General features: G+C 32.5%; 1 protein-coding gene across 1 annotated transcript in view; it reads left to right on the top strand.

Moving 5' to 3' along the window:
- The window catches only part of LOC114326642 (venom allergen 5-like), a 37556-nt gene extending 24043 nt beyond the window's left edge, over nucleotides 1-13513 (top strand). Inside the window, exons 4-5 of the mRNA XM_028275072.2 lie at nucleotides 4378-4531; nucleotides 13209-13513. Of these exons, the coding sequence (XP_028130873.1) occupies nucleotides 4378-4531; nucleotides 13209-13449 (395 nt within the window). The 3' untranslated portion in view covers nucleotides 13450-13513. The remainder of the gene's footprint in view (nucleotides 1-4377; nucleotides 4532-13208) is intronic.
- Nucleotides 13514-15521: the final 2008 nt, after the last annotated feature.

Below are 15521 nucleotides of genomic sequence, written 5' to 3'. Positions count from 1 at the left end.
ACTACGACGTTGACCTTTTTATTTTTCAATGACTGGGCTGGGGCTCGAATCTCGATCGTAAATCCTCTAAATTTGCCGATCTAGGGCGCCTCAGCCCAAGGAGCCATCTGACCGACTCATCAAAAATAATTTAAGAAATATTCAATTTCTTTAAATTAAAGACAGGAGACAGATTTAAATCAAAACGAAACCGTCTATTTTCTATTTTTATTTATGCCATATTCTGTATTAGAGTTTACAAAACACTCGTTTCATATTAGTCCAGGGTAATGAGGATTTTCTCAGGACACTCAAAGATCCAGGTAGCTGACTACTTTTTTAGTTATTGTAGACCTATAGGAAGAAAACCTACCTTTTTCCTGCCTAGAATTCGCATCCGTTTTTTAATTATTAACAATTTAGTGCAAAAATCGCGATTTTTTGCACCCTATTCAAAAGCTAAACAATTGACATAAAACTACAAAATTTAATTTTTTAGAACATTGAAAACCCTTCAAAATACCGATTTTTGAAAGTTAAAAAGTTAATTTGTTGCTTTGCAAATTGCAAAATAAATGAAAATCGATATTTGTTAATAACTTTTACTAAATTTAACTTAGAATTTTAGGGTTTCACCCAAAGTTGGTTATTTTGGTACTTAAGAAACCCTCAAAATTTGAGACCGATCCATTAATTAGTTTAAAAGTTATTCTATTTGTCTCTCCCAGAGACATTTATTTTGCAATAAAACAAGACAGAAAATAATGAACATTGGGCAATTCTGAGTATGCCAAACGAAAATAGAAGACTGATAATATCAAAATGTATTAAAAAAAGATAAAAAAATTAATCAGAATAGTCAAAAATCCTAAAGCCAAATTTTTGAAATTTTGTAGTTTATAAACATTTAGATTAACTTGACAAATATTGTCCGTAGGAAAAATCTTTTTATATATGTGGAAAGCTAGTATTTTAACACTAATTTTCAAATAAAAAAAATTAGCCTGGGTTCATTAGCGACAAAGTTAGCCATTTGTTTTTTTAATTCACAGCTTATTTCTTTATAATAATAAAGGAATTTCATTGATGCAATTTTAAATAATGGGATTTGTATTTTTTGTTAAAAAATTTGCATAAACATTGTATCTTCACAGCACCCTCTACAATTTTTCAAATTGTAGTTCAAACGGTTACTATGGGGAATCTACAAATCCAGCGAGTTAAAATACCGAAAAAGCAATTTCAAACGAATATAATTTGCTGTATCACCGGATCAACTTAATGGATTTTGATCTTTCTTTTTTAATTGGTATGTAATTTTTACGTACATTACAAATATGCAATTTGTTTATAAATTTATTAATTAATAAACAGTCTAATTTGTTTAAACAATTCTTGAAAAAATATTTTTTTTACAAAAATCTATTTTTTTAATCATAGTATCATTAATGATCACAGAAAAAGTTAAAGTACACTTTAATAAATAAATCATTTTTATTAGATAATTATTTATTGACGATAATTTATTTATTAAAGTATACCTTAACTTTTTCTATGACTAATAGGGATAGTATGATTAAAATCATGGATTTTTGGGAAAATATTATTTTTTCAAAAGTTGTTTAAACAAATTAGACTGTTTACTAATTAATAAATGTATAGACAAATTGCATATTTATTGTAATGTACAGAAAAATTACATACAAATTAAAAAAAGAACGATCAAAATATATTCAGTAGCTCCCGAGATATAGAAAATGATAGTAGTTTTAAGTTGCTTTTTATACAGTGCTAGTCAAAAGTCCGTACCCCCCTCGTATCTTTTGAACGGTTATACCTATAATAGTGAAATTTGGAGGGAGGAAATAAACGGACATAAGCTTCTTAACTATTCATGACAGTTGACGTAATAGTGACAGATGGCGTTACAGAGCCACTCTGACAGATAATTTTAAATGAGACCTTATGACAAGTGATACATCGTTTGAAAGGTATTGAAAATGCCTATTCAGACATACTAATTTTGTTTGAGTTTAAGCAAATTTTGATGAATAAATGAAATAAATATAAAATTGTACTTTCGCATTTAATTAATAAAAATTCTAAATTCCGCCTATGATTACTTGTCAAAAAGGTTGATGTTGTAAAACTACTAGAGAATTGAAAAACGTCAACTTTTTTGACAAAAAAAACCATAGGCGGACATTTGAATTTTTATTAATTAAATGCGAATCTACAATATTATATTTATTTAATTTATTCACCAAAATCAAAATCCACTTAAACCCAAAAAAATTAGTATGACTGAATAGGTATTTTGAGTACCTTTCAAACGAGGTATCACTTGCCATAAGGTTCCATTTAAAATTATCGGTCACAGTGGCTCTGTAACGCCATCTGTCACTATTACGTCAACTGTCATGAATGGTTAAGAAGCTTATGTCCGTTTATTTCCTCCCTCCAAATTTCACTATTATAGGTATAACCGTTCAAAAGATAAGGGTACGGACTTTTGACTAGCACTGTATATATTTTTTGAACTCGTGCATTGGTCGGCTCCCAGCTCCCCCTTCACTTACCACGACTAGTCACCAATGAAACTACATTTTTAAAAATTCGTGTAAAATACCAGCTTTTCTAATATGTAAAATGACTTTTTCCACAGACAATATTTTTAAAGTTATTCTAAATGTTTTTAAAATACAAAATTTCACAAATTTGGCATTAGAATTTTTGACTATATTAAATAATCTTTTTATCGTTTTTTAGTACATTTTGATAGTATAAGTTTTCTACTTTCATTTGGCATACTCAGAATTGCCCTATCTTCATTATTTTCTGTCTTATGTTATTGCAAAATAAAGGTCTCTGGGATAAACAATTAGAATAACTATTAAACTAATTAATGGATCCGTCTCAAATTTTGAGGGTTTGTTAAGTACCCCAATACCCAACTTTGGTTGAAACACTAAAGTTCTAAGGCAGTTTTCGTAAAAGTTATTAACAAATAACGATTTTCACTTATTTTGCAGTTTGCGTAGCAACAAATTAACTTTTTAACTTTCAAAAATCGGAATTTTGACGGTTTTTTAATGTTCTAAAAAATTAAATTTTGAACCCTTTTTAATCTTAAATTTTGTAATTTTATGTCAACTATTTAGCTTTGGAATGGGGTACAAAAAATCGAAAAAAAAATCGCGATTTTTGCACTAAATTGTTAATAATTAAAAAACGGACGCGAACCCTAGGCAGGAAACAGGTAGGCTTTCATCCTCTAGGTATACAATAACTAAAAAAGTAGTCAGCTACCTGGATCTTTGAGTGTCCTGTACATGGTCTATTTCTAGCTTATTACCCTGGTCTAACTCTGTATTAGAGTACAAAAGACTCGTTTCATATAGGTTCTTTGAGATCGCATGTTGGAATATTTTCCTAGCGGCGCCTTTTGATATTTTCATATCTGGGTTAACAGAGAACTTGATTCGTGTCGACATTCATTTCATTCAATTTATTGTACAGTTGCCATCAAGTCGTTGCAATAAACCTAATCTTAATCCTATTACAAAGTCATTTGTATTTGCATGGTTAAGCCTCAAGATGTAGACATACTGAATAGCAGGTAAAATAATTACATGTACAATAAATTAACATTTTATTACTTTCTACCTGTGCTGGAAACTTAATCACACCACTCAAATACCAATGACTTTGTAACAAACTTACGGTTAAGATTGATCTGAATCCCCCCCCCCCCCAAAGAAACTTACACATTCAAAAAATTTGAAAAAAATGAAAAGGTATATGATCACTAGAAGTATTTTGACAAATTTTGAGCAAACTTCATGTTTTCGTTTTTGAAAAAACTCAAAAAAACTAGTTTTTCCAAGTATAAAGCGAGAAAACTAAATATACAATTTTGGTAATTTTCTTACAGCATAAAAATATACTCCTGAAATACTTATGAATTTTAATACATAATATTATTATGTTCATAATATGTTGTTATTAAAATTTTGTCCGGCTTCTTACCGGTAGCTTTATTATAAGCCGTAACATATTATTTTTTCCTATTGTGACAAAACTGTACATTCAAAAATTTTCAAGAAATTCATAAGTATTTCTAAGGAGTATACCTTCATGCTGTAAGAAAATTAACAAAATTGTATGTTTAGTTTTCCCTCTTTATACTTGGAAAAAAGTAGTTTTTTTGAGTATTTTTCCAAAACGAAAACATGAAGTCGGCTCAAATTTTGTCAAAATACTTCTAGTGATCATATATACCTTCTCAATTTTTTTCAAATTTTTTGTAGGTGTAGTTTTTTTGGCGGCGTGCAGATCAACCTTAAAGTTTTCTGCATAACTTGATGGCAACTGTACACTGGTTCTTGACTTTTTCAGCTGAGTGGGGATGGGTGGGACAAAACATCGCCATAAGAAAAAGAAACAAAGGAGATATTTTGCCTACACAAGAATTTCTAAATTGGGCGATGGATTCTTTTTACAAAGAAGTTAAGGACTTCAATCCATCGTGGGTTTCTTCATTCGATCAGCAGTAAGTTATGAATTTCCTTAGTTCCGGTATAGTACGAGGGTTATTCGTAAGCAAGATTTCCTATGTCGCTGAAAACGAGTGCGACTTGCTGGGAGAAATCTGACAACAATGCTTTACACATTAACTCTCCCTCTCTCTCTCTCACCACCACTTTCGCCTCGCTGCTGCATTGCACAGTGTCGGTCTGGCAGCCTTCGAAGATGGAGGTCACGGTAGCGGTTACCACCAATGTGAAGTTCATGCTGTGATAAGTTTTTAAATGCAAAATGTATTTCACCTGTTGACATTCATCCTCAGTTAATCGAAGTTTATGGGGTAAAATGCCTATGTGTTCAACATGTTCGCAATGAACAGAAATTCACGATGAAGAGCGCAAGGTCTTCAGATTTATCGTGAATTTCCGTTCGGCCTTCACTAAATTCTCTACACCATTTTGCGAATATGTTAAACAGATATTAGTCCAGGGCGCATCTGTTTTGAGAGGGACGTTGCGAGGTGAATCATATTTTTTTGCAGAAATTGTTTGGAATTAACTCATATAACAATAATTGAGTTATCCACCCACTCAAAAAGGTCCGGAACATTGTTTAAATAATCAAAATGTCAAGAAATGAAGGAAGAATTCGATTTTTTTCTTCGTTTTTTGATTATAACTTTAAAAGTACTCACTTTTGAGAAAAGTTGCACTGATATAAAAGTTGTGTAATTAAATTTCCTATAATACAGGATTGGTCAAAAATTTAAAAAATTGGCACCCTTGTTGCAAAATAGCAATAATTGTGGAAAACAAAACATAAAAAAAATAAGTATTCGCATTTTACGTTTTTCTAATCATGTGCTAAACTTAGGACCTTCATATTTTACCCAGAAAAACTTTATGAAATAATAAAATAATACTGTAAATTTCATTAAAATCGGTTCAATAGATTTTGCAATCCAGCTTTCGCAAAAAAAAATCATTTTTAAAATGTTGCAGGATTGAAAATAAAGCAGATAGCAAGTTAAAACTTTTTTACATATAGAAGAATACTGTACTTTTCATTTGCAATTCGCAAAGAAAACTAAGAATCTGTAAATCTGGAATACTCCAGGTCTTCTTTGTCTTGGGCAATAACTACCTGGTCATCCCGCCCATATTGAGTCTAGGAAAGTTGGTCGAGAACACTTCGTCGACGGAAAATTAGTCGACAACATTTGGTCGACAAACAGTTGGTCGAATGCACAATTCATCGAATGTACCGGGTGTCCCAATAAGAATGGCTCTCGGCCATATCTCAGGAACGGTTTATAGTAGAGCTTTGAAATAAAAATTTTTGTAACAAAAGTTGCCTCAGGAAAAGCCTGGAAATTATTTTCATAATTGTGGGTCCACCGCTAGAGGGCGTAATTGAATATCAAAAATAAAAAAATCTAAATTTTACAAAATTTTCCTAATGAAGGGACACTGGAAATCCGATTATTGTATTCTTCATCAAATTCTGCGCATATTTGATTTAACAAGTTTAACTCTACCTTTGCAAATAAGAGGTGGGGGTGAGTGGGAACCTTGTTATGAAAAAATGGCTGTAAGTCCGGTTCTGCTAAATCAACTTTTGAAAACTGGGTCTTGTTGAAGACAGATATTTTTCTTCAATGTAAGCGTGATAATTTTGAATCATCCTAATAAGTAATAAGCCAGCTGGGAGGCGTTATTTAATTTTTTTCAGAAATCTAGTTTTCTTTGGAAAATATTAAATACAAGTATGCATTTTTAATATACTTTATAAAATTAGATTAAATTAGCAATAGTATAGCGAAAACCGCATGTCGATACCTTTTGTCTATCTCAAGATATCTCGAGAAACGTGTAAATTTTATACATAACTGTTACTATCACCGGTAAACTAAGTTAATGAAAAGTAGTGTGCTGTGGAAAAAAACAAAATAACATTTTCCAGATGTCAACGTATAAAAATATAATTAATTAAAACAACAATATATAGAGAAACAATACTATTAAAATTAAATATAACACAGAACAAAAAGGATTCAAATTGTTGCCCATCATACACTACTCTAGAATACATTATCCAGAGAATACTAAACGCCATTCAAAGCATATCGAGAGCAGAAATTGAGACTTCTGTTCAATCTACTCTTGAAAGAGTACATGTTTGCAACGAAAATGATGGGCAAAAATTTGAACGTTTATGTCATCACTAAATAGTTGTTTTTATTTCTTTGTAATAGGGCTTTTCAACGCTTCTCATTTGTTTCGAGCCTCTGTCATATGCCGTATAATCCGTGTATAATATTAATATACGAGATATGAACGAGGCTCGAAACAAATGAGAAGCGTTGAAAAGACCTAATATACGTTGACAGCTGGAAAATGTTTCTTTGTTGTTTCCATAGTACACTACTTTTAATGAATGATTTCGTTTACCGGTAACAGTAACAGTTATGTTTTTAAATTTACACGTTTTGTAAGATATCTCGAGATAGAAAAAAGGTATTAACATGCGGTTTTCGCTATTCTGTTGCTAATTTTGTCTAATTTTGTAATATGGTATTAAAAATGCATGTTTTTATTTAATATTTTCCAAGGAACACTAGATTTCTGAAAAAAATTAAATACCGCCTTCTAGCTGGCATATTACTCAGTAAGTTGGTTCGAAATCATAACTTTTACATTGACGAAAAAGATCTGTCTTCAACAAGACCAAGTTTGAAAAATTTGATTAAGCAGAACCGGACTCACAGCCAGTTTTTCATAACAAGGTTCCCACTCACCCCCACCTCTTATTTCCAAAGGTAGACCTAAACTTGTCAAATCAAATATGCGTAAAATTTTATGAAGAACACGACGATCGGATTTCCAGTGCCCCTTCATTAGGAAAATTTTGTAAAATTTAGATTTTTTAATTTTTGATCTTGAATTACGCCCTCTAGCGGTGGTCCCACAATTATGAAAATAATTTCCAGGCTTTTCCTGAGGCAACTTTTGTTATAAAATTTTTTATTTCAAAGCTCTACTATAAACGGTTCCTGAGATATGGCCGAGAGCCATTCTTATTGGGACACCCGGTACAATTCGTCGACGAACATTTGATCGAATGGATTGTTCGTCGACAAACTGTTATTTATCTTTAGGATAAAGGTATTAATGGTGACCAATGACGGATTATTGGTTTTTATTTTGTTAACTGGAATATTGTATTATACATATCTGAATTTATTTTCTTTGGGGTTTTGTTACTTTTTTTTCTAAATCTTAATTATTTTTAAATTTAATGAAAAAATTGGCTGCGGTGGGAGAGTAGACAGCAACTATAAACCGATATTTTAATTAGTGATGTTGTACCGTTCTTCTTTTTGGTGTTGGCGCACTTGCTAACGGAGCATTTCCGGACAAGTCAAATTTGGGGGCACTTGCGGACAAGACGAAATATGCGAGATGCTGAGGGCCGGTTGTTCGAACTCTAATCAAGAAGTTGATTATAATCAATCATTTATTGTAATCAATTTTCTTGATGGGAATCAAATCGCGACATGAAAAATACATGTAAAACACTAATCAGTTATTGATTGTAGGTAAAACAGTAATTAAAATATAGCCGCAGCTCTTAAATTATTAAAAATTGCTTATTATTATTATTGATTTGTAAGTAAAAACAAGAAATTAACATCAGAAAGAGTTTAATTATGTTTTATTTTAAATTAAAACCAAAATAATAAAATAAATCTGTCAACATAACCTCAAAATGCAACATCTGTCAGAAGTACGCTTAATCAAATATAATTGTAATTAAATATTTGATAATGATCAGTTTTGATTAGCGTTCGAACAACCGGCCCTAAGGTAAATAAATTGTTAGGTAATCGAGGCATTCCCTTTGGCTCTTTGTCGACGAAAAATCCATTCGATCAAATGTTCGTCGACGAATTGTACATTCGATGAATTGTACATTCGACCAAGTGTTTGTCGACCAAATGTTGTCGACTAATTTTCCGTCGACGAAGTGTTCTCGACCAACTTTCCGACACCGGTGCAACTTATATAACGTTTCATCCCCAATAGATAGCCCCATCCCTTTACACTTCTTTTTCCAGTGCCTGAGTGCTTCATCGATATATATGTTGAACAGTATGGGAGATAAACAACAACCTTGCTTCAGTCCTTTTGTTACCTGAAAACCATTAAACATCTCTTTTCCTATTTTAACTTTTGGTATTGTATTGTCGTCGTGGTAATAGCGTCGATTAGCTGATATTGGTTTTCTGCAATACTTCCCACAACTTCGCAACAGGCACGGTGTCATATGCTTTTGTTAAATCGACTAAAAGTAAATGCACTTCTCGAGATCTCAGTGTTCTTTTCTCGAGTATTTGAGATAAGCAGAAAATACTATGAGGGCCGGTTGTTCGAACGCTAATCAACAATGATCATTATCAAATAATTAATTACTGTCAATGTCAATTGTTAAAACATAATTAATTACAATTCTGAGACTATAATCAATTAATATAACAATAATTATTAACATAATTAATAATAAATCACATAATTGTAATTAATTATGTTTTCAGCAACCCAAACAAAGTTGACATTGACAGTTTTGGTGACAGTAATTAAATATTTAATAATGATCATTGTTGATTAGCGTTCGAACAACCGGCCCTTAGACTAAGAGCCGCTATAGGTGAAATTTCTTAATCATTTTAGGCACGATGGGACCATATAACTTAAATAGTAGAACCTAAAAGAAAACGTTTGAACACTGTGCCGTCACTTTTCAGTGGCACATGCGTCGACAGTGGCGCATCAAACTTTCCACTTATGGACGGGATAAATTAATTAAAAGTTACCCTCCCTTACTAACAGAATTAAATTTCTTTTATTTTTTTAAGTTCTATGTGATTAACACATAGGATTCAGCGTAATTTTAACCCACCACCCCCTTCCCCCTGCCCCCACCATCAAAAACTTCATTTTTCGTTTTTATTTTTTTTTTGGTGGGATGCAATCAATTTGAAAATTTCAAAAAATTCACACGCATAGCTGAGGCTTTTATAAAACATGTCTATTTTTTATAGACCCATAGGTAGAGTGTACATAACCTCAAAAAATTAAAAGAAATTTTTTTTTCAAAAAAGCGTATAATTTTTTTTGAGGAATAGCTGCAGGTCTAATTTTTTCTTAATCTTGTGTGTTTTATCAAACACTATATTTTTAATTTTTTTCAGATTTTTCCGTAAGGCTCCCCACCTTCAAAAATCCCAAAAACTGTTTTTTGGGGGTTTTGGGGGATTTTCCCTATTTTATAGACTTCATAATATATATCAAATCAATTTTGTTTTTATAGGTTATATGTAACTTGAAGTAACTGAGTCCTTTAGAATATTTAAAAATCCGAACAACACGTTGAAACCCCCCAAAACCCCCTTAAAAAACAGTTTTTTGAATTTTTGAAGATGACCAGCGTTACATAAAAATCTAAAAAAATTAGAAATATAGTGTTTGACAAAATACACAAGACTAAGAAAAAAATTAGATCTGCAGCTATCCCCAAAAAAAAAGTTATATACTTTTTTCCAAAAAAATTTTTTTTTTAATTTTTTGAGGTTATGTACACTCAACCTACATGTCTATAAAAAATAGACGTGTTTTATAAAAGCCTTAAATATGTGTGTGAATTTTTTGAAATTTTAAAATTGATTGCATCCCACCAAAAAAAATAAAATCGAAAAATAAACTTTTTGATGGTGGGGGCAGGGAGAAGGGGGTGGTGGGTTAAAATTAAGATGAATCTTATGTCTTAATCACATACAACTTAAAAAAATAAAAAAAATTAAATTCTGGTAATGAGGGAGGGTATTTTTTAATTTATGTATCCCGTCCATAAGTGGAAAGTTTGATGCGCCACTGTAGACGCATGTGCCACTGAAAAGTGACGGCACAGTGCTCAAACGTTTTCTTTTAGGTTCTACTATTTAAGTTATAGGGTCCCGTCGTGTCTAAAATGATTAAGAAATTTCACCTATAGCGGCTCTTAGTCTATATCTATTGTCCTGCTCTGAATCTGTTTTGTTCTTCTGATTCAAAAGGACGGTATTCTTCGCATATGCGTTCTTTTATAATTCTTCCATATAATCTGCTAAGCGTGCTCGTAATAGTTATACCCTAGGGTAACCAAATCATAAACTTGAAAAAACGGGACACATAGAGCAGTAGCGCGCCTAGAATTTTTCTCTGGGGGAAGGGGTTCTTCTTCTTCAGGTGCCATCTCCGCTACGGAGGTTGGCAATCATCATAGCTAGGGAAGGGGTTGGGCACTGAAATTTTTTTGTATTGTTTATGAACGACAAAAAGTTACATTTTCCTAGTATTCTTTCAGGTAGGGGCGATTGAAACATGGAGTTTTAGTTAATTTGGGATCTATAAATCCTTTTCAATTCACCTTTGAATATGTCATTTACGTACGATCAAGACTGTGAAACAGACAGAACATTGAAAAACTCCGCCAGAATGACATGAATCAACAACCCGTCAGAGAAAAACAGGGAATAACACAAAATAGCGAGAAGCAAAGCTAACACAATGCCAACTCAATAAATAAAAAGAATAAAAATGACTGGTTTCGCTGGAAGATATTGAAAAAGAGAAAGAAAGCCATAAAATAAAACAATTTTACAAAAAAGTCAGAGCACCAAAAAATGCGACAAGCAATAAAACAAGAGGACTAAAAAATCAAAAAGGAAAAACCGTATTTGAAGACAAATAGATCAGCAGAATATGGGAAGAATATTACGAAAAAATGCTATTCACTATTAAACACACTGCGATGAAGAAGTAAGGCCGTACAATATGACGACGAAGTAAAAATTTTCACAGAAGAAGAAGTACAGAAACATTTATGTTAAAAACCTAGGAAACGGAAAAGCAGTAGGAGAAGATGAAATAACAGTGGAAATAATAAAATACGGAGGAAGAGAATTACATAAAGAAATGAACCAGCTAATACAACAAATATAATATAATATGGCCAAACACACTACCAGACGATTGAAACACAGGTAGTTACTATAGTACATATATTATAAAAAAATCAGGAGGAACTTTATTACACACCACATTTAACATTCTAGCAAACATACTAAACATGAGACTCAAATCATGCGCTGAACGAATATTAGGAGAATACCAGAACTGGTTCAGACCGGAGAGGTGGACGATTAATTTCATCGGAATGGGACGTTTCGATGCCGCCGGTTCATCGCTGGCCGTTTCGATGCCGCCGGTTCATCGCCAGTCCATTTCATCGCCGTCATATCTCGCATTTCCTAGAATTCCTAATTAATACTAAAAATAACTAATAATTGTAACTGTCGAAAATTCGGAAATATATCAGATAGCGATTAATTGACTGGCGATGAATCGGCCGGCATCGGCATCGAACTGGCGGCATCGAAACGGCGGCGATGAAACGTCCTAGACCCTAATTTCATACATACAGTGGAGCAAATAATTCAAAAATCGAGAGAATACAACAGAGAAATACACCTAATATTCATAGGTTTTAAAAGCGCTTTTGATACAATCAATCGGACGAAAATGATGAAGGAGCTAGAGGATGTTGGAATCCCAGAAAAATTAAGACATAAACAGTGACCCTAAAGAACACCAGAGCAAGCATCAGTTTCAGCGGAACAACTTATGGAGATCAATGTAAACAAAGATGTGAAACAATGACTCTATCTCCCCGACACTATTTAATCTGATATTGAAAGTAATCGTACGGAGGACAAATTTTGCAAACAAAAACATTATTACAGATCAACTTCAACTAGTAGAATATGCAGATGATCTAGTCATCATAGGGAAGACGAAGATGATACTTATAAAAGCAGTTGGAAAATTAGATAAGGAACCGAAGAGTTATAGGACTAGAGATAATAATAGGACCAGCAAAAAACAAAATGCATGGCGATAGGGAAGCATGACACAACAACTAAGAAATATGTAATAACCATAAATTTGAAACTGTATCCACCTTTACCTACTTGGGAGTAATAATAGGGAGAACCGGAAAAAGGGGAACAAAGGAAATAATTCTGAAAGGCAGAAAAACATAAGGAATGAATAGAAATCTGCTGAGAATCAAGACTCTAAGTATAAAATGAACCTATACAATTCCTGTTGTTACATATAGGATGGAAACAACGACGATTAACAAGAAATAGGAAGAGCCTTCTGAAATTTGAAAAAAAAAATAATGAGAACAATACGAGGCCACAACAAGAGAGAGCAGAAATAAGAATGAAAACAGATGCCGTAATTGAAAAAGAATTATAGAGAGGACATATAGTCAGATACATAAAATCAACCCAACGAAAATACGGGACATTTAGGCACCCCGATAGAATTTTTCGGGACCCCGGGACAAATCGTTAAAAACGGGACAATCCCGTTTTTACGGGACCGGACGTTTGGTCACCCTATTATTATACCCCGATAGTTATTGCAATCTTCCTTATTTCCTTTCTTATAGATAGATGTAATCCATCCTTCTTTCCAACTTGGTGGCACTGGTTCTCCATGCAAGTGCCCATTGAAGACTTTTGTCAGTATCTCGAATAGTTTCGTCTGGTGTAAGGTCTTAAGTTATAAAATATTGCAATTGTTTTATTTTTTTAGTGGAAAAGCTGTAGGCCATTATACAGCAATAGTGTGGGCTCGAACACGATATGTTGGCTGCGGGATCACTTTTTTCGTAGATGGTGAGGGTTGGGATGCCTATTACATAGCATGTAACTACGGAGAAGGGGGTAACGTTAACACATTACCAGTATACGAGCAAGGAACTCCAGCTTCAAAGTGTGATGGTTTGCCCAAAAATTCGAAATATCCTGGACTTTGCGGACCTGACAATGTTTAGTTAACTGTATATAGTTAATTGTTTTCATAAGTTATCAGTTATTAAAATAAAATAAATATTTATTTTTGTGTGTTATTTATTTGAATAAAATTTAAGGATTTGAGAAGAAGTACATGATTGTAAGACATCAGATCAATAGAACATTTCATATACAACATTTTGTCTCCGTTCTCAATCTTCAACTCACTTCTTAAAAGAGTGGTTTAATGAATAATGCAAAACCAAAATATAGAGAAAAAACAAGCATGGATGACATGGATAAAAATTGGAACAGATGAAATATTAAATAAAGACAAAAGGAAAAAACAGGAAGCGGCAAAACCAGTGCCGTTTTATCCATTGGGTGCTTTGGACGGGCGCGAGGGGCCCGTAGGGACGCTTCCTTTTATTAATAACAAATTAAAATCTGCCAAATAATCGAGGACCATATTTTTTTAAATAGAGAAAAAGACTACGAAATACCTGCGATTTCGACATGGTCTGATTTTAAGACTGATAAATAAGAACTGTAACAACTTTTAAACCAAAGAGCGATTTCTTAGATAATTGTAAAAAAATGTATGAAGCTGGAGACAAAGCTTATTATAGAAGATTAAATGAAAGCAACTCTTATAAAGTAAAACCCAATGGAGGCGAATAAAAGTGTTAAAGCTGTTTATTGTGGGTACCCGTTTATTGTTACCCGTGCAAATTATTTTCAATTGAAAAAAAAAATAGTTTAACTGATTTTGGATATATTTTACCCAATAGAAATATTTGAATAATTTACTCAAATCTCACGAAGAAAGTAAATTTCATCTGAACTCTATGGTCACATTAATAACAAGATCATCAGTTTACATTAGGTTTGTTCTAGCAAACAGACAAACTAGTCAGAAACCGTCAGCAAACAGTTGGTCAGTGAGAGAACATAATACAGGCACCAGTGCTATCCCCTCTACTCGCGCTGGTCCACTATTAGCTGATGGTTTCAAACCGTTTGAAACTGTTGCTAGAACAAACCTATTAATAACAAGATCAGTATTATGAGGTTGACAAAGTTTTAATTGAGAATATTCAAGTACGTTTTGCTCGATACGCTAGATTTAAATTGCAGATTCACAATAATTTTAACAACAATGATGTTCTTCAGCATTTGAATTAGTCACTTCTTGTAAATAGACGAATAAAACTAGAAATGCTTTTTATCTATAAACTAATTAACGGCTTTGTTAACTGTCCTGAATTACTATCGGAACTCCGAATTAATACAAGCAGTTACAACTTACGAAATCCTTCTTTATTCTATATTGAGTATCACCGTACTAATTATGGTAGAAATAATCCGATGACTAGAGCTCTTAGGCTCGATTTTGCCCATTTTTTTCCTAAGCCATAACTTTAGAACCACCCTGTATATTTTTCTGATATTTGGTACACATATGTCACATTCAAACCCCAAACGACCGACATACTAACCATAAGAAAAATCCAGGTCCGGATTAACAAAAAATTATAAAGTAATTGTGACCTTAAAGCAACACCCTGTATATACAAATTTTGAAAATCTGTTTGCATATTTGAAAAGATCACAAAAAAGTAAGTTTAATGGTTCGCTTCAATTTTTCGGCCAGACAATTTTATGACTTTAATTTTGAAATTATATTGAATCTTTTAAGAACTCTGACATTAAAAGCAGATATTATTAACTTTTAGTTATAAATTATTAAAGTTAATGAATAAATACTCATTTTAAAAATAATCAATACTTATTTACCACATTGGAAAGACCCAATTACTAATGACAAGCAAAAACCAGGTCCGGATTAACAAAAAATATAAAGTAATTGTGACCTTGAAACAACACCCTTTATATAAGAGCATAAAAAACTGCGTTAAAAGGTGCATGTCAAATTTTTGCGCAGATAATTTAATTACGGCAATTTTGAAATCATATTGATTAATTCTGTCATGGTCACAAGAAGCTGCCAGAAAAATGAAGAACAATCCCAATGTAATTAGAAAATCGATTCGAAATCTTTTAAAACGAGCAAGGAAATTCATCGAACAAAATGGCGGACATTTTGAGCAAC

Source organism: Diabrotica virgifera, chromosome 9 (genome assembly GCF_917563875.1).
Source record: "Diabrotica virgifera virgifera chromosome 9, PGI_DIABVI_V3a".
Lineage (NCBI taxonomy): Eukaryota > Metazoa > Arthropoda > Insecta > Coleoptera > Chrysomelidae > Diabrotica > Diabrotica virgifera.
Note: the sequence above shows the minus strand (reverse complement) of the source record. Positions and strands in the feature narration are given on the sequence as shown.